The sequence below is a fragment of the Malurus melanocephalus genome, unplaced genomic scaffold, assembly GCF_030028575.1.
Source record: "Malurus melanocephalus ecotype Western Australia unplaced genomic scaffold, MMel_1.1 scaffold_290, whole genome shotgun sequence".
Taxonomy (NCBI): Eukaryota; Metazoa; Chordata; class Aves; order Passeriformes; family Maluridae; genus Malurus; species Malurus melanocephalus.
The window spans coordinates 367,432-394,683 of NW_026623522.1; the positions used below are offsets into that span (position 1 = coordinate 367,432).

Genomic DNA, 27,252 nt, shown 5'->3' on the forward strand with positions numbered 1-27,252 from the left:
ATTCAGACAAAGATAAAACCATCAGCTATTATTAAGGACTTAAATGTAATTTTTTGAAGTGATTGAGTTAAACATCCTTAAGCACTTCTGTCCTCCCTCCCCTTTTCCTTTTAGTGCCCTTGTCTGTTTCTTCTTAATTTTTATTTCTCYTGCCTGCACTGCTCTCTGCAACATTCCAGTTTCCACCCTTTCTCAATTTCCTTCCATAACGTGACATAGCCAACATTGAAAATGCCATTTTTGCTCCTGTTTCAAAGATGCTAGCAGGGTCAACAGGATTCACACTTCTGAAAACCTTTTTATCAAACTGTCTGTACATCCAGGGGTTATGCTTGAGACATTTTACCAGCATTACTGTACTGCTATATGGCAGGACAAGTTCCCATTATCTTGTATGCCACAAGAGACACTTGCATAGTCTACATCGAGTAGATTAAAACAGATAACTGCAATAGATTTCCACCTCAAGATGCTGCATACTGTCTACCCCTGCCGCATTGTAATAGAAAGATCCAATCCCAGTTCCAGAGCAGAGATGTGAGTGGCTTGAATCCAACTCACCTAAACACTTGTCTAGACAAATGTGCTTCTAAAACTGAGCTTAGAGACCGTCTAATCCCAGTAAATTGTGTTAGCTAGCCTCATTAAAACCCAAGTTCATTTTAACCAGATAACATAGAATTTGAGCCACAAAAACCTGGGCTTTGAAATCTTACCTAACGTATTGTTCTCGAAAAGTACCTACTTTATACTTTAGATTAGACATAACCATCCATCTTRATGGTTTAAACTGATTTATTTTTCAATAATGTTGGTTCAATTGAGTTAACAAGATCAAAAGCTCCCAACACTCATTAAGTTGCAGGCTAAGGCACTTKAAGGCGCATTATCTGGCTGTGCCTGAAGACTCACGTGGAGAGGACCCCAAGTTTCAGCCTGACGGGCCGGGTGCTCAGGGCGAGCGAGGTGCCCTGTCCCCATCCTCCCCACCGCAGCAGCGGGGCAGCCGCTCAGGCCGGGGGTGCCTCCTTGCACCGCCACACCCCCGGTCAGCCCCGGCCCCGCCAGCCCGGGGGCACCGCGGCGCGTCCCCAGAGACCGGGACGTCCGCCCGGGCGGGCACCGAGGGTGCCTCCGCKCCCTCKCCGAACGGGGGGACAYGGTGTCTCCGYTCCCTCKCCRAACRGGGGGRCACGGTGYCTSCKCTCCCTCKCCGAACRGGGGGACACGGTGTCTCCGCTCCCTCRCCGAACGGGGGGACACGGTGTCTCCGCTCCCTCACCGAACGGGGGGACATGGTGTCTCCGCTCCCTCACCGAACGGCACCGCGGGCGCCTCCCGGCCGCCCCCGCCCCGAGCGCTCCCTCCGGGCATCGCCGCACCGCTCCGTGCGCCCGCAGACAGCGCGCATCCCTCGGCCCGGCCCCGGCGCTCCCCGCCTGCCCCCCYCACGCCCCCGCCGCCGCCGCCCTTCCTCCYCGGGGCTCCCCGGCCCGCCCAGGCTCCTCCTCCTCCTTTCTCTCAGCGCACCCTCCCTCCCTTCCTCACGCCCTCGCTCCCTCCCGCCGCCGGCGCCCGCAGCCCCCGGCCGGACTTTGCTTTCGCCGCTCCATCTCTCCTGGGCGCTGCTCGTCGCCCCCGGCCGTGCCCGCTGCTCCCGCCGTGCCGGGGCACCCGGGCCAGGGGCGGGACGGGGCTATGAGCCGGGCGCCGGCGGCGCGGAGCCCAGCAGCACCGGCAGCGCCAGCAGCAGCCGCGGCCGCGGCGTAGGGCTCCGTGCCCGGGCGGCACCGGGACCGTCCCGCAGCGCCCGGCGGCTCCTCGGGGACAGCGCCTGGGCCGGAGCGGGGGTGTCTCCCCGGAGCCGGGGCAGCGGGGGTGGCRGCTGCGGGCGGGGGGGGACCGCCCCCCGATGTGTGACATGATCGACTCGCAGTCCGCCGAGAAGATCAGCAGGATGAAAAAGTTGCGGAGAACTTTGTCGGAGAGCTTCGGCCGAATAGGTGAGTCCCGCGGCCGGGCCGGGTCCCGGCGGGGAGGGGACGGGGGGCGGTGGGCTCAGCGCTGCCGGGCTGGAAATACCCGCGCCGTCGCCGTCCCCGAAGAACGTTTATTGGGAAGAAAGCTCGGCGAACAAATAACTCTGTCAGCCCCAGCAGTGCTGCATGGGTCTGTGATGGAGTTAGCCCAAAATCGGCTGGGAAGAASAAACTATAAATGAGAGTTGGCTCACGCGCCCCCGCTGCCAAAGAGAAACCTCGTCAGAAAGCAATTGGTTGTTTTCATTCTTTTGTGGGTCTAGTAATTTGTTTTTTGCACGGGCTGCAGGTTTGTTTTAGTTGAGCTGTGAGATGCTGAGGCAGGTAACAGCGTCCCAGTGCTTTAGGAGGCCAGACAAAAGAAGTCTGTCTGTCATCTGCTGTGAAGTCTTGTCGCGCTGTCACTGACATAGAGCATCCTGAGATAGCGCCGTCTGAATGGCGCTGCCAAGCATGCTACCTCCCTGTGCCACCAACCGTGTTTTGATTGTGGTACCAGTTTATTTTGCAGTTGAATTTGTTGTCAAGAACAATGCCAAAGAGTTCTGGTCTGCTCGGACTGGTGTTTCTCTGAGTCTTTGGCACACTGTATCGCTTAATTCACTGTTTAAAACCTTGATTCCCACTGACATCATCCACASGCAGCCGAGCAGGGAGAGAAGGTGCCTCAGAGCAGGTGGGATGTGTCCCCGAGCTGGTGGGGCAGAGCAGCTGGAGGCAGTGCCCCTGTCCTTGCAGACCCTCTGCATGGGCCCTTCCACACTCCCTACCCGCGCGTTATCCCATTGGGATGTCTCCCCTTACAGCCAGGCTGCCTGGCACAGTGGGTCAGTCAACTTGCAGAGCTGCTTTGTCCCAGTGAGAGGGTGTAAAGTGCTGCACCATGAGCTGTGGCATTTGGTTCTGCCCCCGTAACTCTACCTAGAACATGCCACTGTTATACTTGGGCATTTTCATTTTTCACATGCTGTGTATGCATTCCATGCACCACCTTTAGCTTTAAAGGATTGAAAGCTTTTAAGTGTTTGATTRCATTCGAAATCAGGTATTTTTGATTGTCCTACTCCAGGATGAAAAAGACTGAGTAAAGCTCATTCATAGTTGTAAACCAGAGAGTTTCAAGGGGAAATGCAAAGTTACAGTTGTGAAGCAAGTATCAATGCACTGTTATCTCTCTGTCCCCATATGGAAACAGCTTTTGCATATCATAAGTCTTACACTTGTAAAATATATTAAACTTTCTTTCATTAGAAAAAAAAAAAAAAAAAAGAAGCAGTCAGGTGTTTGGTCTGTTATGTGTCTCTGTGCATGTATAAACACACAGAGACACTCTTCCACAGAACTGTGAAAGGCTTTTACTAATGGTGGAAGTCATTAACAAAGAAAATGTTTTGAATGAGGATGCTGCTTTGTTGTAACAGTGACAGTCCTGTTAATGCCTTTTAGGGATCAAGGCCCCTCTGGCTGGTAATTTCTGAGTGTTTTAGTTGGCTCGGTTGGGTGATCATCTCTTTTTGTCATTTTGCACAAATTAAACAAGCTTTCAGTTTCCTTGGGAGCTCTGGCCTGAATTTAGATACACAAATTTTTATGTCTAAAACCTCCTCCGGTTCTCTGTCCGTATGTGCAGAAGTGTAGAAGTGTGGTCGGGTATGTGGTTTGTTTGTTTGCTGGTGGTTGTTTTRTGTTTAAAACTCAGCTGCTACCAGCAAGTTTGTTCAATCTTCAGATGCTCAAATATATTGATCATTATTCTAGTAACTACACTTTGAGCAAAAAAAACTTCTAGTTTATCTGTATGAGGTTTGAACATAGTCCACTCCCTGATACCAGAGCCACAGATAAGCCCAAGCAAAGAAACTCTGAAACTGCATACCAGGAAATCCTTGGTTAAAACATGTGCTGTACTTAACTCTTATATTGAGTCAAGGAGAGGAAACCAAAACCGCACTGGAAGAAGTCTTTCTGCATATTTGACACTTGGGTTTTAAAGCTCTTTTTGTAAGAGCTCCTTGCTTGGTATGGTTAGCAAATTAAAAATTTAAYATATATTTAATCTGTAATTTTGACAGTCATCTTTTCAGTTGTGATTTATTATAAATTCCTGACAGTGGTAAAGGCCAAGTWGGATGGGGCTTTGAGAAACTTGGTCTCACTGAAGTTATCCCTCCCCAAAACAAARGGGTTGGGATGATCTTTGAGGTCTMTTCCAACCCAAACCATTCTGTGATTCTATAAAACAATCATGATATATTACCTTTGTCTGTTCTGCTGCAATTTCTGTGTTTTCATAGGTTTAAGTACACAACAYAGTGTTATGAGCACAGTCATACAGATGATGTGAGAGTTCTGTGGTGTTTGAATCAAATAATTAGTGAGTCAAACTTTCATGTGTTGCAGTGGGGACGATCTGATGGTCGTTCTTGAAATGATGGGGCACTGCTACAGCTTCCCCCAGTGTTGGCGGYATTCCATCTGCCAAATGCAATTCTCTCAATACTGCAGGACCCCAGACTTTGATGGCAGGTTTTGGTACCCAAGTTTATATTAGGCCCTTATGTAAGAGTGGTGGAAATGTATCCTAATTGTCATTGGCAGAGTTAGAGCTTGCAGAATAACACTCAATAAACTGCCTTTCACACCATCTTCTCCCCATCAAGTAATGCTCTCAGTTTGAGAGGGTATATCTGCAGGTTATTTATAAAAATATTTCTTTTACAGTGTGCTAAGGTATGTTAGGTGACATTTGAAGCTGTTTCCTGACATCTCTAGACAAAACCAGTGTAGTTGTTCCTGGGGCACAGCTGAGACCCAAAGGGTTCCAACAGCAGCCTCAAGTTGACTTGACCCATTTTATTAACTGTAAGAGGATGATGAAGATCTGGCTCATCATGCTAAACTCTGCTCAGTCCTGCAACACTTAGAGCACCTAGTACTGGAAATGTTTATTTTGCTGAGTTGAAAAGTGTGATGTGTGAAATTGCCCATTCAGTGAGCCTTTTCCTGAGCATTCKCTTTGTGCCATTATGTGCAAATCTGGCAGAGGACGATACGGCACTGTGGTGTGCTGGAGGAAATGTGTGTGGCCTGTGGTGCTAAACTGAAGTTTATATTCACAGATCTTTGTTGCAGAAATTACATGCTCCCAGTTCTAGAGAAATGAACTATCCTTGCAACTGACATAGCCTTTCTCCTGGCAGAAATTTTCGGCTGTTTCAAGGAGTGCCCCTCTTAAAAGTTATCTCATTATAAAGAACTTATATTGCTAAGAATCTGAAAAAGATACCTAATTCTTTTCATTCATAAGTTTTTGCTAGCCTATTCATTTTTATACCAACACCCGTATTAGTTTTAAAAATCTGATTTCCTTGCTTACAGACTGTGTTGTCCATATAAATGAACATACCATACCTGTATGTTAACCAACTTTTAGAGATTCAGTTGACTCTCTGTTTAATTTAGCATTTAAACCTTTMTTAGGTTTGGTTCTTAGTTTTGCACTCTGATAATTATGTAATTAAATTAATAGGGAATAACTTGATAAAAATGATAGTCATCTTTCACTTATGTGAAGACTTCTTAGCTATGCATTTGTTGAAGTTCATATAATACCAGAATAATATTTGAAATCTCTTCAGATCACTCCATTTAACTTCTGTTTTCTTGTGCAATTTCTTCGGGCAAAAACTAACACCAGGTTATAAAGGAAGGAAGAAAAAAAAAGAAAGACAGAGAGAAAACATTGCTGAGATTGATCACAGTGTGCTGAAAGCAGTCTGTGGCCCTTCTGAGCATCCCGGGCTTTGTTACTAGCTCCTCAGTGATACAAAGGTTATCTCCACTAATCTCCTCTGATGTACATCCACATAGCTCACATACCTGAGATAATGAGAAGTTCATTTGTAAACAGTTTATTTTTTTTAACTTCAGCAGAGCTTTTTTAAAAACAGTTTTAAAARGAAAGGATTGCATTGAGGGCAAAAAGATATTTTTAATATAGTTCTACAAAATATWCTGCTTTGATATCTTCTTTTGGAGATGCTATGTAGTGAATTGGTTGAGACTGATACTATTATTAAACAGAATCTAATTATATGGGTGGCCAGAACTCTCATATTCTTTTGGTGATTCTTAAAAGCCCTCTTTCAGTCATAGGTAGAAGCTAAAGACAAGMCAAATCTATGCAGTGGACCACAGATTCCCATTCTTCTTCTTCTGTCACACTGTGAATTTTGTTTAGCTATCTGTTGTTTGGCTGTTCCTGTAATGTTCTGGTCTTGTGAAAATCTTGTGTTTTGGTAAGGGAGAAAAGCTTGTCAGCATGACCTAGGTGTGTCATTTACTAATTTATAGCTTTTATGTCGTTGTGACCCAAATGGTAATGGAGAAGATTAAAAGCGTATTCTTAAAAAGTGTTCCAYAGGTTGGGGGTTTTCCTTCCCTTTGCTTCTCTTTCCTTCTCTTTYCCTGACTCATAGTTCTGACTACTTGGGATTGGCAGCCTGAAAATGTTTTGCTCACCCTTCAAAACCATAAAAATGTATTCAACTATCAARATGTACAATGTGTGCCTCAGATCTCCTCAGCAAAATACCAGGGTTTGTTTGATTGTTTTTTATCACTGAGCATGAAATCTAGATGAGTAACTGTAAAACAGGGATCTTCAAAGACTTGAGGGAAGACATATCTTGAGGAAATGAAAGTTTAAAAGCAAAGGAAGGCTGGACCTTCCCTGATTTTCTGTATAAAGATAACTGGGATTTGTGCTGCTGCCCCCGTACCACCTCTAAAACAGCTGCTACAGATTTGGTAGTGTTTTTTGCTTGGTTTCGTTTTTTTGTTTGTTTGGGTTTTTATTTTGTTTTGTTTGTTTTTTGTTTTGGTTGGTTTGGGGGGTTTTTTGGGGTTTTTTTTCTGTTTTGTTTTGGGACTTTTTTTGAAGCTGATAACCCAGTTGCTCCTGAAGACGGGGTTTGGAAGAGGTTTAGAAATTACTCGTGATTTGAAGGCAGAAGGAGCATCTAAAAGAGGAAAAGAGCTACTGGAGTCTAGATCCTCCAGCATGCTAGATRCTTAAATATTTATCTCCTGCAAAAAGATGCAGGAGTGTAAGAACATTGTGCTGCTTAAATGATTTTGGAAGGACCCCACTGCACGAGCTGCACGGTTGTTCAGATGACCTCCCTCAAATTGCAAACCTTCGTGATTTACACTGAAAAGAASCAGTGCAATCACCAGTGCAATGGTTTATCTAATTTTAGCTCTTCAAGAGAAGGAAACAAAGAGCACTTTCAGGTCATGGCGTGCAGCACGCAGTCCTTCGGGGGTCTGGTTGAGAAAAGGAGCCAGTCTTGTACCTTCAGACTGACAYGGTTCAGTGGAGATTTGGAGMAATARATTTTCTTCACATTTCMWTWAASATRYYSRRYATSTTWAWKRAAAACTTTTCATCASTTTAATCTTTGCTACAACTACAGAACTATTCGTGTCTTCATTTTCTTAGTTCACGTATTTTCTGCACTGTTTCTCTATTCTTTGTTGATTAATTGCTTGTTAACAGTTTAAGAAAGAAATCTTTTCTGCATTGGTGTAAATCATATTAAAAAATTATAAAAGAAAAATAGAAAAAGGAAAAAAAAAACATGCTACAAGGCATACTGTTTCATAAAGAGTTAGTACTTGACAAACTGAATACATGGTTAGGTGTTTGTTATACTTTCCCTTTTTGAAGTTCAGTCAAGCTCTCCATGAAGGGTTTTCACACTCACTAGGAATTAAAATAAAAAAAAAAACAAATCACCCTTACAAACTCTTATTTTCTTTAACCTGAGAGAATATTTTTCATAAATATGTAAATTTACTGTCTTGGAAACTCTCTGTGCAGTTCTACATTCCATTTACAGACTCAGATTTTGAATATAAAATTGTTATTCATGCCAGCCTGTTCTTTCCTATTATAACAGAAAAATGATGCTCTGGTTACTTTTTCTTTTCTGGTGGTAGTTACTTTGTGTTCATTGAAATCCAGTACAGATAATAATTTCTTTTTTTCTTTTTATTTTAAAGCCTTGAAGAAGGAAGATAGCAGCTTTGATGAGGTAGGTTAAATATCTTTGTACCCTCCATAGTCCAGGTATGCCTTTATATTTCTCACTGGTGCTAAAAGAAACCCACAGACAGTAGTGTTATAACGGGCATGTTTATTAATACATGCATATTGCTCAAATGTATTCTCATTTTCCAAATAACTGCTGGAAGAATTTGTTAGTCAAAGGGTCTGAATGGAAAGCTTTGGGGTTTTTTTAATGTAATACAACTGAATGTTTTAAGAAAAGTGGCCATTTAAAGCTGTTCAATACTGAGAAATGTTGCATGCAGGGGAAATACTTTATAGAACTTTGCCCATGACAATTCCTGTAATTGTAGGCCTGTACTGTAACAGGCAGGGAAAAAAACCCATCACTCCTGAGAGAACACTTTCTGTAAAGTGCTGCTACATTGGCTTCTTGCTGAATATGTCAGCCAAGAGAGATGCTTATTATGAAATTGAAAAGAAACACAACCCAACAGCACAAAACCAGCATCTGGTCTATTGGTAAAACTGATACTGATTATTCAGCCTAATCAGTTTGGGGTCCTGACCTACCTGTGATATGAGCTGCATGTTGATTTGTRAAATATGCTGCTCATGGTTTGTGCTAGAGGGGTCCGGGTCAGTGCAAGGTATCCTGCAGAGCAGGTTTGTGCAGGAGGGCTTTGCTGTGATGATTGGTGAGGATTGTGATGATTGTGATGATTGGTTATATTGTGGTCAGTGCCTGCCTTGTGCTTCCCTATGCCACCAGAGCTGGAGCCACACGCAAGTATTTTCATGTGTTGATGTTACTCTTCTGACATTTCTTCTTCTTTGCCTGCTCTAAGCTGAGATTCTTGGCTGAWTGCAGTGAGATAGTGGTTGTGTAATGCCAGATTCTGGAATAAATAAATGATGATGCAATGTCCTGATTTCTGGATCAACTCAGACTTCATCTCTTTCGAAACAGATCACACTGATGCTCAAATACAGCAGTAACAATATAGATGTGTTGTGATTTTCTGACATGTGTTGCAAAAAACTGTAACTCACCTTGGCCCCTCTCAGGTCTGGAGGAAAGGTCAGGTCAGGCTCTGTTTTCAGGAACTCTGTTGATTCATACAGCAGTCCTGACTATTTTATTCCTCTTGTGACACTGACAGAACTTGATTCCACCCTGAAGGAATTTGCACCTGTGCAAATACATGCAGATAAACTCTGAATACTTGTTTTACAAATCTGATCTGGTTCTGCTCAGTGTTTTCTTCAGAAGGCTACAGTGGTATACCTGTGCTGTAAYCTTCTCAGGAAGTAGCAATACTTTGTATAAATCTGACTCAGAGTTTGAAAGGATCTTTTAAAAACATTGTCRTATGAAGATGGCAGTTCTTCTGCCCTCCCCTTCCCCAGGATTGTTTATCTGCAGGTTGTATTTATTTTCTTTAAACCCAGTTTTCTGCTTTCGCAAGCGACAACTTGAGAAATTTTTTATTTAAGTTTAAGGGGGTTGGGGGGAAAATAATCCTCCAAATAGGTTTTTGATGGAATCTGACAGGTTGTTGATATGAACTGCTGCAGAGGCAGTAAGGGACGGCTAGTGGGAAGGGAACACAAAAGAATTTTCTATCATTTCTTGTAAATAGGGAAGAGATTGATATGACATTTGCATCAATTTGTTCCATAGTTTCAGGTGTCACTTCTTGAAAGAAAGAAAAGTGTGTTGAGATTTTATGTTATCCTTATTATATCTTCAAATTCTACACAACAGTTCTTGGCGATTTTGTAGCTTGAAGTATGAATCAGAGAACGAGTTGTACCAGGTATCACTTAATTCCTTTTTTTTTTTCCCACATCCTTCAAATCAGAGGATGAAACAGACATTGGTAACAATAATGTACCTGATTTTAATGATAATGATTTAATGATAATGATTTAATGATAATGATTTCTCAGGAAGACAGCATCTGTGAGCAGAGGAGTTGGTGCAAATATTGGTCTTAGAAGGCCATCCTGAGAAACACTACTAAGACCATAGCATGGTGTTAAAAAAAGGCTGTCTTGGCTTCTGTCTTGTATATGTAGTATTGATATAACCGAGAAACAGTAATGAAGAAAGTTAAGGTGACAATAAGTGGGAATATCAGATAAGAAGAAGGGAGAGGAAATAGTTTTCCAAGCTGTCCAAGGCTGTCAGCTTTGGGTCTCCTCCTACAAAAAATGAAACAGTCAGCTATTGAAACAGAAATTTCATTTAACAAGCAGCACATTCTCCTTGTATGCCTAGTGCAAAGGTACTCTCTCAAAGTTGCTCAAAGATGCTGTGTCTCTCTTCTCAATGTGTGTTTCCCCTTTCCTGGAGGGAGATTGACCTGTGAAGCAGTGCTTGAACAGGCAGCAATGAATTTGCAGGTAGAGGAGGAGGACTCATGTTTGAGCCTTTCAAGCTGTGACCAGAACACCAGGAGCAGACATTGGCCAGCAGGGACCTGAAATCTCTGATGGAGGAGAGACAGTGGCGTGAGAGGAAGATGACCCTTGTAAAGCTGCAAATCTGCATTTGCTGCTGGATAAGTTGTCACCTTATTTTGTGCATTGTAGGTGCTTATCTGCTTGTCTCTCAGGAACTGAGGGGAGTAAATTGAGCAGTTCAGTGGCTCTTAATTCTACTTGCTTTAATTTCTTGCAGGGGCTGAAAAAATGTACAACACTGCAGGAAGTTGTCTGTCTTTTGAAGAGAAACTACTAAAAATTAAGATGTCAGACATGACAGGCAGGTGCACCAYATAATTGCTTTCTGTGGGTTATGAAATTAATCTCTCCAGTAAATGAGGACCAAAAGAATCATGAGCAGTGAACCCTTTGAATAAGTTGCATGTCAGAAAATACTTTTATTTGTAGAATTATTTCWGGGATCTTACTGGTGTATTTAGTCCTACTCATAATCAGAGCACAGCAATAGCATGAAGGAGTAGTGTAAGATTCCTTACTTTTTAATACCTGTTGTTTTGTTGCTTTGATTAAATTTTGAATAAAAAAAMCACTTTTCTGTAAGTGATGCTGACCTTGGCTTTGGTCCATGAGGACACCTGATTAATCCCTTTAATGGATTTAGTGGTAGCTTGCTCACCTTCCTAAGATGTGACATTTTCCAGAGACTCATGTGAACGAAGGAGTGGATACAGATCACTTCTATAATTCTTCATTCAAARCAGCAATCGTGTGGTTTTGTTTTTTCCTTTTTAACCTTTAGCCTGTTCCTCTTTGTCGTACTGGTCACGTTGTGGGAACTGAAACATGGGCCTGTGTTGGTATGTCCTGAAATCAGTGGGAAGATTCTCAGTGTGTTCAGTGGTTTGTGGGTTGGTTTCCTCTGCAATGGAGTATCATGGGGGAGGGGCTGTCCTTGCCTGTTTTCAAAGTTATTTGGGTGAGTAAGGCACCTTCTCATTGTGTCCTGAAATGTAGCTTATCTATTCTCTGCAAACTGCAAACTCCCCTACCCCCATACMAAAAAAATCAAGACAAAAMCCCAAACCAAYCAAACAACACCACTCCCCTGCCCTCCTTTTCAAAGCAGCCTAAGTTTCGCTCCCTGAGTGTCAGTTCTGRCACAGTTAGCATCTGTTTTGTTGTTTTAGGCAATATACTAGATATCATGATATAAAATGAGCACCTCTGAGGAGCAGCATTCCATGAAAAGAGCAGTCTAAAAACAATTAAGTGTCCCTTGAGTGAACATCCTATTTGAGCTTCAGTAGTTTGTCAAAGTTTAGATTAATAATTTCCAGCTATGCAGGATTGCTTTGATGTATTTTGACCATTGGTGTAATGAGTCCACTCTGTCTTAAAATGATGGAATCATTTCCTTTTCCTATCTCCTTTTAGAATGTGATCAAGTCCAATAAGATGTGGCTGAATTGTGGCATATTTGTGGAAATAACAACCAGTGTTGATGTTGTGATTAAACTGATCTCAAGGCTGGTGGTAACCTGTTCCTTTGGTTGGCTGCTTGCTATTATGATTTATTTCTAAGTTATTGTCAGCAGTCTCAAGCTGTTGATTCTTGCCCTTCTGCTATTGGTTTCTCTAAGCACTTTTATCATGTCTCAAGACCTTCAGTCACATAAATTAATATTAATAATAATGTTAATAATAGATTAATTGCAATTYCACAATGAAATAAAAAAATAATCTTCAGACTGAAGATAAACATGAATTGCTTTGGTTACTGCTTCTTATAKTGAGTTCTATTGCTCTTGTTTAGCTGTATTGTAGTGTTAATTTTTCCTGATATCAAGAGCACCTTTTTTTAGATGGCCACGTTTCTTAAGAAATTAGGATACTGTGATTGACCTTGCTGTGTGTGCAATACTGTCTGACCCCACCCAGTAGCTTTGAAGCTGGCTGACATTAGATGCTTAGATGCTTGGTAGAAAAGCATGTGAGCTGGCTGAGGGGTAGAGATAAGAATCTCCTCTGATGGAAAAGCTGAAATGCAAGTTCTTGTGAGTGTATGAGAATGTGGTTGGAGGTGTTRTGAATACTCTGACTTCAGCAAAATCCGTAATACTCATCTACTCCTTACTACATTTAGAGTCTTCAACTGTGAGGAAGCCAAATTTCATTTGTTTCACTCATGGAACAACTTCTGTGTGTTTGAAGTGGAAGTGTGTGAAAGGGAAGGGAGTTCTGCCAAGTYACTTCTTGATTCTGTAATGTGCTTGCTCTCACAGTCTCTCTCACCCCAAATAAAAAGGCTACTCCCTCTGTGGGGTTGGCATGAAAAATGTCTTGGTTTAAAGGACACGCATCTGTGAACCAGAACTTGTGTGTAGAGATTATTCTGACTTGAACAGTTAAAGGAAAGGGTGTAGCTGGAAAAAAAAGTAAAGCTTTGTAAAGCACAAACAAGAGGCATTTGAATGCCACAGTGCAGGAGGCACATAATACACAAAATAACTTTCCTGCATTTTTTTTTCAGTTTTATTAATAGTAAGTAGCTTGAGAGAGACATGCATGTATGACAGAAAGATTAAAACCCTTAAAACTGTATTTGGGAAAAAACCCCAGAAGTACAGGTGTCAAAGCATTTTCTAAATAATACCAGGGAACTGGGTCAGAAAAAACTTCACCTGGTGGTTAGGTTAATTGCCAAATGTGCACAAAGGTGGTTCAGGTGTCTGGAAAAAAGTGTCTGTTCAGATGTATTGTCACAAAGCAAAGGAGAGGAAACATATTTCCRGGCAGAAGATGACAGCTCAGTATTGGAAGTTGCCGCTTTTGAAGTGTTACTTGACTCATGACACAGGCAAGTATTTTTTTGGTTAAAAGAGGAGGAAAAGGCTCAGTAATGTAAGCTGATGCCTCCTGTAGGAGGATCAATGCCTTGGTTTAGAGAGGTCTTTATGTCTCTGACAGAGATCATTCCAGACTGCCCTTTGAGAGGGAAGATGGGTGAGGATGATGTTGTCTCACGGGCCTGTACATTACAGACATTTCCCAGGAGATGGCTTGTGTTCCTACAGCTCCTAATCCTAAATCTTCTTTCTCCTAGTAGTGTTCTCTTACACTGCTGAGGATCTGATGTTGGTCCAGTGGTTCCCTAGCAGCAGATGGCTTAGYTGTCAGCTTGCCCAACAGATTTACTGTCTCTGCTGTGGTGTCTCTTTGAGGCCATCCCAACAAAATACAGATCCAAATGGGGTTGCTGGTTCTTAGGACTGGCGTGTGATGCTCGTGTGTGTGCTTTTGTAGCAGAACAGAGCCAGCCTTTCAGGACTTGTGAAGTTGTTCTTAAAGGGAAAAGTTGTTTCCTCTAGATTAATAGTGTTATTAGCAATTGTGTTTCAGGTGAGTYTGAAAATGAAGGACATGAATGGAAGAGAGCAAATATTGCCATGTGCTAAARCTTCTTATTGCATCAGCTGTGGGACAGATGTGCCTTCTGTGGGACAGATGTGGCATTGTTCTGTAAAAATGCTGTTTTGTGAAACTTCTGGTCATTTAAAAAAGCCCAGCCTTTAGGCAGCTCTGCATAATTTCTCAGAGAATTACTAATATTTATATGGTGATCAGGGATTCCAGTCACTTCCCTGTGCTATGTTGCACATGGGAATAAATCAGTCTCTGGAAGATGTGAGACATTTCAGAACCAGGTCTAGGTGACCACRATGCAAGCTGGTAGGTGACTGAGGAGTGGCAGGAAAGCCACCAAGAAAAGCTGACTGTGAAACAGCTGCTTTGCTTTGGCAGTTTCAAGGCTTTGAAGCAAAACCTRGGACCATGTGGAAGGTTTTGAAATTTACTTGGCAGTGACTCTATACCCATTAAGTACAGGAATTGTTCTTAATGTTGAGAGATAGACCTGGCCTTTAGAAGATGAAAATTTGAGAACCCTCTTTTGTAGCTGAGGAAGAGCTTTAATCTTGGCACACCCCTAAATCTGTTGGTGGCAGTGGTTGGAATTTTCAGCCATCGATGTTCAGCCGTGTGTTCTTTTGCCTGGCGTGTTTGGTGAGAGCACATCCTTTTAACTTTTAGGTGTGCAGTATTTTCATGACATGAGAAAAGTGGTTAAGTCAAGTGTGAACCTGTTTACTCTCCCCCTTCTCTGCCTCTTCTGTAGACACTGGACAGAAGAAGGATTCATTTACCAGTTAATATTCCTGTGTCCTTTGCTGACTTTTTCTTTGAAAATGGATRGAGCAAAGGAGCAGAACTTGGTCTGAATCCATGTCTGCAGCAGTGACTTGTGAGGATTTGGCCAAATTGCTGACACATACAGCTCTGTTCTGATCTGCAGGCAAGCGTTTTTGTTATCAGAGAAACATTGCAAAATCAAGATGAATTTCTAGGCCTAGTTCTTTCACTTGTGCGTGTGTATTTTGGGATGCTTCTGCCGATCAGATTGGAGGGTGTATGCATTCCAGGAATGTGGATTCTGAATGTAAGGTATTATTATTTTGATTAAATATGTTTACATGTTAATCCTGTTTATTTTCTTGGGACATCCAGGATGTAGTAATTTGTTGATCGATTAACTAGAGTGACAAAGCACAATATATTATATATGGGATCCATATCTTATTCCTGGTCTTGAGGGTATCTCCCAATAGTGAGGCAAGAAATAATTTTGTCACTTCCTTGACAGGTCTCTCTCTTCCATCTACTTAGACATTATTACTTGCTTTCTTTTTTTCTTTCTTCCAAGCCACACTACGAACAGACATATGACTATATCTAAATTTTCTCCTCATGAAGGGATCTAAATGAAAATTATCTCCTTTGTTTTAGCTTTCCTGAGAAATTCTGCATGTATGAATTGCATGTATTACACACTGCTGTGTGTCACAATATCACTGACAACCTTATATTTGCAGGATCCCATCCACAGTAATCAAAGTTCTGAGTCAATTGATATCTCCTGTTAATTATTTGGAAGGAATAAGAAAAGGAGATTACAGGCTCTGCCTAGCTTATTCAAACAAAATGGATTTTCTGTGCAAAAATGACAAAACAATGTCATTTTGATGATACTAAGTCTTAAAGAAATTGTTATTGCCTTACATCTCTTTTTGTACATATTCTGGAATTTACCTTTTTTCCCCTTCGGCAAACTTTTCTACTTCTAAGACAGTTGAGTCAGAGTCCTGCTACTACTGCTACTTGTGTTTGTTTCAGGTATGGAAATTCTCCTTATCAAGTTTGAAAATTCAAACTTGAAGATTATAGGTTATTTAGATGTGAAATATTGGCAGTAATTTAATAAGTGAAATAAGTGTAAATGCTGCTGAAAACTTAATGGAGGCAGAGCCGCGGAGAGAGCACATAATGCATTATCACCAATTCTGAGTAACCACTGGAACTGATTGTGTTTGGGGTGTTCTGAGGTAGTTACTTCACTTGAATTAAGTTTTTCGGTAGAATCCAGGTGTTCACCTTTTTCAGTTTTGACAAATAAAACATTACCAACTTCAGAATATATTCACTGATGTGCCAACCCAGCAAATCCAGTGGCTTATGGTAGTTTTCTTATTGCCATGTACTTAGCAGGGCTTTTCTTTGTACATGAACTCTTTGATAGCTCATGCATACAAAAAGATGCTCTTTCATACAAATGTGTTTGAGGAACCTTCCTGTTTCTTTTACTGAGAGTAGACTTCTTGTTTCCAGTGGATTATTGTACAMAGTCACACTCAGCACCATTTTGTTTTATTGGATCTTTACCTTCCTTTTCCTCCACTGAGATGCACCTTGAGAATCAGGCATAGTGATCCTGAAACTGTACCTGAGGCTGGCTTCATGCTGTTCTTGTACTTGTTTCCTGTCATTTGTCTTGAAAATTCAACACTGAAGGAATTTGTCTGCAGTCACTTGCTGTGATTAGTTAGGCCAGATACACCCTTCAGCTTTGAGATATGGAAGACTTTTTGTTATCCCAAATATGTTATAAGAAGTAGTGCAGAGGATGATTATTTTGGCTTGTGTTATTTTTCTTAAATACTGTCTCAGTTGAAGTATTTTTCCTCTCTGTATTGTTAGAAGGAGAATATGTTGTTAATGTTAACATTAATTATTTTTATCTTTACCTCTCCATTAACAGTTATTGTTGCTTTCTGATGCAGAAACAAGATCTTCGCTTCTTACTTTTTTTTGGGTAAATTCTTCTATTAAGTTTGGTTGTTTTGTTTGGGTTTTGTTTCCTTTGTTTTTGAAAGCTACCTACACACACATCTGTCCCATCACCCCAAGGGACTGATATGTCCATCCTTTTCTCTATCTTTTGTAATTAGTTGTCCTCTCATTACAACAATTTCCTGTTTCCTTTTGGTTATTTCCTTTTAATAATACTTCCTTTAATTTTATTTCCAGTATGGTGACAAAAACTGCATCATAATTCAAATACAGTGCCACCAGCTGCTGGGTACCTCTTAGGTGCAGCAATGCTTTGATTTCCTCTTTTTCTTTCCAGTTGGTGCCTGTTTTCATTTAGAGATTAGCCCTGCTGGAATTGTCTGTATTTGCTGTATGCATTTATGCTTTTTGTCCTGTTCTTAAGGTGGTGTTACCGTGTCTGTGGGGAAGAGGATGCTGCTGAAATCTTTGCCAGTTGTTGGGGCAGCTGCAGGGGAGGCAGCCAGAGTGGGATCTGTGTCCTGAGTGGAGTGGGAGAGAGGGGGGAGCACCTGCTGGAGGCTGCTGGCRCTGGCAGGGTCTGGCAGAAGCCACGCCAAGTGTGGCTTGGTGCCTTTCATTTATTTATTGGCCTGTATTTATTGGCCTTCTAAACAGGCAGATTTATTAAATGATCTCCAACCTGCTCTCCTTGGTCGATGCCAATTACTGCTGCAGTTTTGCTGTTAAAATAGCAATCTATGCTCRCTCTGAATAGGGTCAGTTTTTAAGCTTATCCATGCGAAGAATGATGCCAGTTCCATTTGTGAAATTCATTATCATTCTTGTCATGTCCTGGCTTGTTTAGATGTGGGAAGTCTCTCATGACTGCAGGTTTGCTTGGTTTGGAGGGAAAAAAGTTTTTTTTGTTTTAAAAAAGAAAAAARCAGYGATGATTTATTTTAGCTYTTCATTCACAGAGAGGAACCAGATACAAACAGGATGTTTGTTAGAGGCATCTCCTCGTGACCTTGGAGATGCACAGAATTCCAGAAACTAGAGGACAGCATCTGGAGAAATGCTTGAGCGGTTGGGGTTTTTTTCATTTATTTAGTTAGTTATTACTCTGGTATGGCTCAGTTAAATGTGATTTGTCTGGCCATTAAATCATGACAGAAACTCAGAGAAGATGAAGCAAAATGCCTAATTTGCTCACTCTTCAAAAAGTGTGCTCTAGCTCTTCAGGACTTTTTCTGTTTAAATCATTTAAAAATGGTATTTTTATCATTGAAAGTACATTTGCAGTAACTAAGCAGTTACAAGCTAGACTACATATATTTTTTATATCTTAAGAACAGGTTTTTTCCATGGTGTAGAGGGAATGCTTAGTCCTGCATTTTACATGGGCTCAAACGATGAGATTTGTGACAATATTCAACAACAAGAAAGCTACGGTATTCAATAAAATGTTTCTTCAAAAGTAAAAAAACAAACCACTGTTCTGAAAAAAAGTTCTACCACATTTGAACAAATACTTTCACAGAACATAAGACTCTTTTTCTTAAAGTTCTGTCTTACGCATTAATTTCCACAGCGTTCTAACTGAGATGCTTTGGTAGGTTTAATTATTTCATTCATCCACAGGTGGGGCAGAAATGATTTAGACTTTTGCAGTCAAAGTGAAGTTTCATTTTGGTGTTGATGGTTAATCTTCAGAGAGGACACCAATGTGAGCCCCAGCACCCAGCAGAGCTCTTGAGTGTATTTAACACTCTGAGGAGGTGAGCCCAGCAGGTGATTTCAGGAGGCTGCTGGGGTTCAGTGGTGATGCAAGACTTTGGAGCAGATGTTCTGCCGTGAGTGGGTCCTCATCTTGGAAGCCCATGTGAATTTGGTTTATTTTATTGTTAAGATTTGGCAGAATGCCGTGGCTGTCTTCCTTGTTCAGTTTCTATTGCTCGTGAAAAAATGCGGAGAGAAGGCCTCTTGGAGAGGAAGGCAAAAAATGGAAAATTCTTTCTTTTTGTGCCAAAGAACATAGATGGAATAGTTGATACTCAACTGGAATATATTAATTCTAATATGATCTTACTTCTTAGCCTTCTTCAAGATTTCAAATAGGTATTAAATCAGGAAGAAGTTAGACTAAACAGTCATCATTCACATCCTCACTGTTTTACCTCGGGTCTATTAATTCCTGAAGGGAGGAAGTACAGAAGACAAAGTCAGGCTTTATCTCAGTGGTGCCCTGTGACAGGACCAGAGGCAGTGGGCATGCACTGAGACAGGGAACTGAAAACCTCTGAACATYAGGAAACGTTTTTACTGTGAGAGTGGCCAAGCAGAAAGAGAAGTTTCCCATTAAGGTTGTGGAGTCACCATCTGCGGAGAAGCCATCTGGACAACCTTCCCTTCYTGTGCATTGTGGTTTAGGTGGCCCTGCTTGAGCAGATGGGTTGGACCAGATGACCTGCAGAGGAGTCTTCCAACCTCCACCATTCTGTGACTCATGATCTTTTTTTCAAACTGCTTTCTTTCTGCGTTTTTTGGAAGCTTTTTGCGTTTTTTGGAAGCTTTTTGCGTTGCTTGTGTCACATGCAATTGATTTATTGTTAGTTTTGTCATATGTGATTACCCGTAGTATTCTAAGTGTTTCTGTAAGGAGAAGTGATTTCCTTCATATGTGATTCCATATGGTACATTGCAAATAATTGAGGTCCAAGTTCCATAAAGACTGTAACAGACACTTTCAAACCTCTTATTTATAAACAAGCTTAGAAAAAAACAGAATGTGAAGATTCTCTGGAAACATTTCTAATAAAATGTTTACCTTTAGAAGCTCACTGCTATCCACTGCTCATCTGCCAAAGACACCTCTGGAAAAGTCCTTCTCTTTCTTTCCCTCCCCAAATCCCAACACTTGATACTCCAGAGCAAACAACACAGAGCTCATGATGTGTGTTTGAGTTTTTTTCCTCTTACAGAAATCTGTATATTTTCCTCTTATCTTCTATTTCCATGAGGAATTAAAAAAAAAAAGGGGCTCTTGTGCTGTTTGTTTTTATTAATATGCATAATATGTGTATTTAAGCTTCTCTTCTCCTGCTCTTCCAGGAGGTTAGTTTCAAAAGAGGGTCTGAGGGAGTAACCTATAGATGGAAACCACCTGTATTTATGAACTTTTAAAAGTGCCACSTTCTTCCAACAGAAATAAAGCATCTTTTGCCTGGAATGATTCCTTCGTAGCAAATGTGCAGTCGTTTTGGGGCTCTGGATTGATTTATCTGGAAAGAGGAAACATTTGCTGCCAAAAGTGTGAGAGCAAAAATAAGCTKTGTCAAATAAAGGGAGTTTATTTAAACTTATATTATTTAAATTTGTATCTTGAGTTTTGCCTTTGTGAAGGAGACACTAGGAAAGCTGGAGAGGGACAGCATTAGAGAAAATTGAAGAACTTTTTTCTGGTTAGTAGTGGGTTTAGGAAGTAGGGTGGGTTTTTTAACCTGTAGTTCTTCCTCCATAAACCTAGGGGAAGGGAGAGTATCCCATCACTCTTACTACTGCTGTGTGCAACTTTTYCCCTTAGTTTTCACATTTACTTATTCGATTTTCTAACTTTACGCAGACACAGACTAGTTGAAACCTCTCAATTCTTCATCTGAAGTGTGGCCTTTGAGTGCTTCTTGTGGTGAATTGCTCTGCTTATGGACTTGTTCCTGAAATGTTTCCAGTTCTGGAATTGGCGTTAGCATTAAGAAAGATCCTGTGGAAAAAAATCCTGGGGAAGCAGAGTCTAGCCAGAATTACTCATTTCATAGTACCTGTCAACAGGACTCCTGTTGTAATTCTGGGTTTAACACTTTGGGGTCTAATGCTTGATTTCTAGGAAAGGGTCCGTGAGTTGATGATATTAGGGCTGTATTCTTGATTTGAAAAGACTGTGTTGTACCTGTGAGTTCTTTRCTTATGCATAAAGCTGCTGTCAACTGAAGCACAGCTGAATTAACTCTATTTTTGAAAGAGTGGCCTATATTTAATTTTTCTGCCTAAGATTGGCATCTGATCACATATTTGACTGCTTTTTTCCCCCCTAGTTTACCCTTTAAGAGGTGAGCTGCCTTACATTAGCTTACATTGGTATGGAATTGCTGCTGTTTCATAATAGCAGGATGATGTGCATTTTGCAAACTCGTTCATGAATCTGTGTCCTGAGCACCAAACTTCTTCAGCTGAACAGTTCAAAAGATTGTGCTCATTATGCTAAAAAATGGTACCCTTAGGCTCCTGCTTGATCAAGGTGGGGGATGCTTTAAAATGGGCCATAATTAATTGCGCAGTAAAACTGATTTATTATTAATTTAAATTTTTAAGAGAAGGGAGTAAATTATGTTCACTCTTGCTGCACAGTTTTGGGAAAGAAAAATATGCATTTATAAACAACATGTCTGTAATTAATTAATCGTCCCCTGGAGAGGGTTTTCTCCCAAACTAGTTAATTAGTGTGTAAAATGCTAAAAAATTAATCCCAAAACACATAATGAAAAATCAGCTATGGGTTAGTGAATTGTGGTCATTAAAGCAGACTTTTTTTGCTGTTTATTTCTTTTTTGGCTTTTTCTGTGTTAATGGCCAAAGTTAACAACTGAGACAAATGGAAAACAAAGCACCGATGTTGAGGTGCATTTTGACATTTCTAATTAATATTCTGTGCCACTAAAAATACCATAATGATCTYTCTAGAATTAGAGAATGTGAGCTATAAACCTGTTGTTTACTCTGGATTGATTTGAAAATGAGTATTGATTACTGTTTTGTTTTTTATTACTTAGGAGGATCTGGGCAGGACCTAAAAATTAGAATCCTCAAATTCATCATCCCAGTGTTTTCTGTTGTCCCTCTTTAATCTTCTGCAGCATCTGTTTTTTCTCTCCCTTTTCAGATAGACTGATAAATCTCTTTATTTTGATCACAAAAACACTGTTCTGGTAACCTGGATGGGGTCAGCATTTTGGGTGCCCCTTCATAAGCAGGYGTCCATGTATTTCTCAGTTGGATTCATATTATTAGTGACTGAAGTAGGTTTTAGTATTTGGTTCTGAAATTCTTAGCAAATCTTTTGCAAAGCATGAAGTGCACTTTGCTTTTTGTGCTGAGAGCCTCACTGGCTTCCAGGGAAATACATGAACTTGTCAAAAATGTGCATACTCATAGGATCAAAGTCCTAATTTGTAAAATGATACTTAATAAGAAAAATGGGCCCAAGGTAGTAGTTTTTCTTGTTGAAAACAATGGTTATTGCTCAGGTAAATGTTAGCAGCCTTGATTGATTGCTGACAAGAAGTGCAGAAGTGATTAACATGACAATGTACAAACCATGTCATAAATTTTTTTTGTCCCTTGCAGCCACAGTAGGTATATAAACTGGTCTTTCAGGTTTTGTTTAGTTTTATGGAAGAAAAAAAGTTCGTTATAAAAAACTTGGGAGAGAAAAATAAAATTCTTCCATGCTAAAGTTTTCCTTTTGAGGTCTCTGTGTGAGGTCTCTGCTTCAGCTTGGTACCTATTTCTTTTATACTATTTAAATGAAGTTTTGAGGCATGCATAGRTGTCTCCCCCCATTGCTTTTCCTTCCCACTCCTAAGTTGTATTATGTTTTGCTTTAATGTGAACAGATGAACTCTTCTTTAGGTTTCTTCTAAGAAAATGAGTTATCTAAYTCATTCTGCATTAATCTTTGACTAYATATAACKTAGAAAAAATTGRCTGKCTTTAAGGAAGTGCATGTTCAAGAARTAGCAAAGGATATTAGAAATATTCATAATGACTTTCAATCTTTTAAGGTAATAAAATAAACACAAATTTTCTTTCAAGTATAAAGGGAAATATTTGTTCTAAGGCTATACAAAGCAGTTGTRTCCAAACATGAATGTAAGTACAGAATAAATTAATTTCTGTCTCTAACACAATATATTCAAATTACAGGTGTCCCTGTTGGGCAGGTTGGATCTTTATTTGCCCCTTGAATCCTGTCTTTTTCWGTTCTATCTTTTGCATATAAACTTTATCATCTTTATTTGATATGAATTATTTCCCTCATGCTAAGCAAAAGGGATTTGGGAGAAGAAGCTAGCAGCTATGTTTCTGTCAGCTTTTCTAGATGACAGATATGCTGCCCTGCTCCTTCTCTGATTTTAACATGACACTTTGAAGGGACTGGGGAGGTGACAGCAGAAGGAGTCACGGATGTTTCTTCCTGTGCATGGCTTTACAGAGGGTGTCACTGTTTTCTTTGYTCTCTCCTTGGTAACCTATCCAGGTGCCCTCTGGAGTCCTTGGGGAGGCTTTGCTGGAACTGGACAACCCAAGCAGGGCAGTTATGGGACAGCTGCTTTGTAAGGAGAAAGCAAATGGAGTAGGATTGTYAAGCCTGGAAAAGACCACCAAAGAGAATTATGACTGATGTGCAAAACTATGCATGATGTGGATGAGTTGAGTAAAAAAAAAATCAAGCRGGCAGAGGGAAGATTTCTGTGGAGAGCTTCACTGAGCTGACCTTATTGCCTCATGTTGCTGTCTCTGCCTTCCTGCAGGAAAGGGGCTTCAGGGGTGGYTCTGAGGGTAAAACCCTCTGGAAGGCTTGCAGTGGGGGTGAGTTTTTTTCCCCAAGATGTGGGACAGTGAAGCATGTCTGGGCAACAGAGAAGATGCTGGGGGAGGGGACAAATGGAAAACATCTGGAGGTGACTCTCASTGGAAGGGTATGTGCACTCCCTGAACAGAAACCACAGAGCTTATCTGTTGAGAGACAGAGACAGTGCACTGGCTGAGGGGTTTCATCCAATATTGGCATTTTTATGCTTGGAGCTGGGGCACATAAAAATCAGTGACATGGTAATGCTTCTAAGGGATAATTTTGTTAAACARTACTACTTTTGCTGGCAAAACTCCAGGTGTAGTCTTGGCTTTGTATTGGTTCATCTTATGCAGTTTCTGATTTATCAGACTCAAATGCCTGGCATAAATGAAGAGCAGAAAATAATTCGTTTTGTAGAAATGAGTTGTCTCTTAGAAGAGAGCTGGAGCTGCTGACAAATCCATCRTAGAATATCCTAAATTCTGTTCTTCTCTCTAGGAAAGGGTAAAGAGGAGAACAGTGAATAATAACTGGACTGTAGGGAAGGATCTGTGCATTTTCTGGGGAGGGGAAGATGTCTTATTACTTACACAGTATTCAAAATGTGACTTCATATTCATGCAATACAGTCTCTAGAGATTTTACAAACTTCACAAAAATGCTAATGAAAAGCAAGTGTTTTATCATGAAGTTGTCTTCTTTTTGCCTTCCTGAAAATCTTAAATATTTTAAAATAGCTTACAACTAAACTGTTTTCTATTTCGTTTCTATTTACATTCCTAGTCAGAATAGTTTCACCTTACAACTTGGATTTCCTGTGCAGTATTTCCAAATGGGACCACAGGGACTTGTTGCTTTAATTTGTTTGTATTCTGTTTCCTGCAAGTTTGGCTATCTCTGTGGGCATTTTTCYTGTGTCTATGTGCTTGTGCTCTTTTGTTTAACACCAGGGAAGAGTTGTCAGTAAAGGCTTGTTTACTGTAGAAGTGTCTTACTCTTTGAGCTGAGAAATAAATATTTTATCTGTTCTTCAAAGTACTGAGATTTCAGATCCCATTTTTGTCTGTAGTAGAATGAAAGGACTTCTCTCTCCTCTTCTTAAAGATGATCCAGTCCTCTCTAGACAAGCTGATAGTGTTTCAGCATCTGTATCATACAGCCCAGCTGTGTTTTGTGATCACCAGATAATATTCTGTTTTACAGAGATGAGGAGACATCTAGGTCCAGTTTTGGTTCTGTAAAATCCTTTCTTAATGGCATCTTTCCAGAAACCAGTCTGCTCATGCAAAAGAATAGAAAATTTTTGACCAGCCTAATTTTCTGTATTTTTCTATTTCTTGACTTGATACATGAAAATGCTTTGTATTTAATAAAGATTATGTATAACTTTTGATATAGCTTTAAAAGTTGTGCTTATCATCATCTGTATTTCAAAATCTTTTGTGTACCAGAGTTCAATTATCTTGCTTGTAGTTCTCACAGCAGTATACCACAGGCTATTGTGTGTGTCAACTTCATTTTTCTGCTTTGTATGTCTATTTTTGTGGAATCACTTTCATATCCTCTTTTCTTTATGTTGGTGCTTATGCTTCAGAATACTGCTTGTCTCAAAATTAGCATTTTTTTTTCATATGGGAACATTAGTTTGTATCTTCACTCTGGAGGGTTTTTGCAGTGATGCTACAGTTTGAACTTCCATTGTTTGGGGTCTGACAGCCCTGCCATTAATTTCAACATTTCCATGAGTTCAAAAATGTGCAGTAAAACACCTCCGTGTAGAGAAGTGGCACACAAAAATTTCATCTGAAAGAAAATAATAAAGTTGGAAGAAACCTCAGTAGGTTGTTTTGTCTAGCCTCCCATTTGAATATTTTAGAAAATAATCCTGTAGAAAATACTTAGAAAACAAAGGAGGCTGGAGGGGTTGCAGTTCTGCTCTGAATTTAAAGAAATACAGGAGCCCAAAATACTAGCCAATATTCTCTCCTTTATAAGGACATTTTTTTTCTTCCCAAAAATAAAGGTAAAAGAAAAAAAGAAAAGGATGTGTGCTTCTGTTGGCATGCAGCCTCTTTCCACAAAAACATTATGATTTAGAGTTGTAGCCCATATTCGCATAACACKGGAACAGAAACTGTACAATATGATTGGGAAGAATGCTAGACTTGGTCTGTTTTGTCTCTGGTTGTTTAATTACTAAAATCTGTTTAAAGTACTTGCAGCACTTCCTAAAGGTGCTCTGCACAACAGCTTCCATTCACAGGGATGTTTCTTGGTAATCCAGTGTTCTGAATCGTACTTTACGAGGGGTTCTGAAAGTACTTTACAATACAGAATCTCCTTTTATTGTTAAGTATGCCCACATGATCTTGCAGTTGTATTAAATACTATGTTTTCGTATCTAGAGTTTGAAAATATGATACTTCAGCTATTTCATTTTGGCAAATGGTGAGTGTTTAAGTGTGTAAAAGACGCATTTCATGCAGCATTATGATAACATTTCACAAGTATTTATGTTATAGCTTTTTAGTGAAGACCTTATGTGGYGGGATTACCCCAGACAGCAGCTACCAACCACTCCCTCCCTCCTCCCTTTCCTCCCTCCCTCTCTCTCTCACTCCCTCTCTCCCCTGCCTCTCCTTTGCACTGGGATAAGAATTGGACGAGCAAAAGCAAGAAAAACTTGTGAATTGAGATAAAGACTATTTAATGAGTGAAGGGAGGAAAACCCCCAAGTGACACAAAGGCAGTCAGTCACTCACCACCTCCCWCAGGCRGAGCRATCCCAACCAGYCTCTGAGCAGCAGCTACCTTGGAAAGTTCAAACCCCCGGTTTTTATGGCTGATCATCAYGTTATGTGTCACAGAATATCCTTTTGGTCACTTGGGGTCAGCTGTCCTAGCAGTGTCCTTGCCCCCTCCCAGCCTCCATCATGGGGACAGTGTGAGAAGCAGAGAAGCTCTGCAGTCTGTGCCAGCAGCACCACCAGCAGCAACAGGAACCTTTCTGCATTACCTGTGCTGTTTTGGCCACAAACACAGGCAGCACCAGATGGGCTGCTAAGAGGAAAATKCATTGCAGGCAGCCGGGGCAGCACGCCTTACCTCGTGTTCAGTTTGTGTTGCTACAAACAACGCTACTGAAATGCTCTGGAAGGGCATGAACCTTGTCTGAGCAGTGCTCTGGGGCTGGAGCTCCTGCTCTGATGGCTCCACACTTCCCAGAACAGCTGGGTTTTATAGAGAAATGCTTTCTGCTGTTAYTGTTAAGTGAATAATGATGGCAAATGGTGTTAAAATGTCTGGTGGCACCCAAAAACTTCTGATAAAAACTGCTGTTTCTTAATACATTTTATATTAAACTTGAAAGGAAAGTAGTATACCTTTACTGACATCATGACAGATGTATGTACGGATTTTGATATCCTGATCATACTTCTAGGTCGTGTTTGATGATGTGACTTGGAAGTTTGTTGGGTCTTATCTTTGTGTATCTGTTTTTGTTAGTATGAGTGGTATGTGGTATCTTACCCTAAATCTTTTTGGGATTTCCTTGCTGGGAGAGGACAGTCAGGAGGAAAGCTCGCAGGACACTGAAATCATCAGGAGCAGCATCCTGGTTTCCTTTCATTTGTCCAGCAAAGACACATTGTCCAGGACCTCTGTATTTGTTTACAGATCCAAAAAAGAAACAATTGATCCATTCATGCCTTGTGGCCTGATGGCATCCCATGCCTTACTCTCACATCTGCCTGTTTTCCCAGTGGATTCCAATGTCCTGAATGGCTTGCATTCAAGAGAGAGTGGCTAAAGAGATGCACACAACCACTGACAGGGAGACTGCCATGAAGGGAAAATGAGGGTGTGTTGTGTGGAAACATCTGTCAGAGGGA

General features: G+C 40.8%; 1 protein-coding gene across 2 annotated transcripts in view; it reads left to right on the forward strand.

Moving 5' to 3' along the window:
* The first annotated feature begins 1,533 nt into the window (after positions 1-1,533).
* The window catches only part of CDK14 (cyclin dependent kinase 14), a 310,018-nt gene continuing 284,299 nt past the window's right edge, over positions 1,534-27,252 (forward strand). For both annotated transcript variants that reach the window (XM_057376776.1, XM_057376777.1), the window contains exons 1-2: positions 1,534-2,003; positions 8,106-8,137. In XM_057376776.1, coding sequence (XP_057232759.1) covers positions 1,913-2,003; positions 8,106-8,137 — 123 coding nt within the window. In that variant the 5' untranslated portion in view covers positions 1,534-1,912. The remainder of the gene's footprint in view (positions 2,004-8,105; positions 8,138-27,252) is intronic.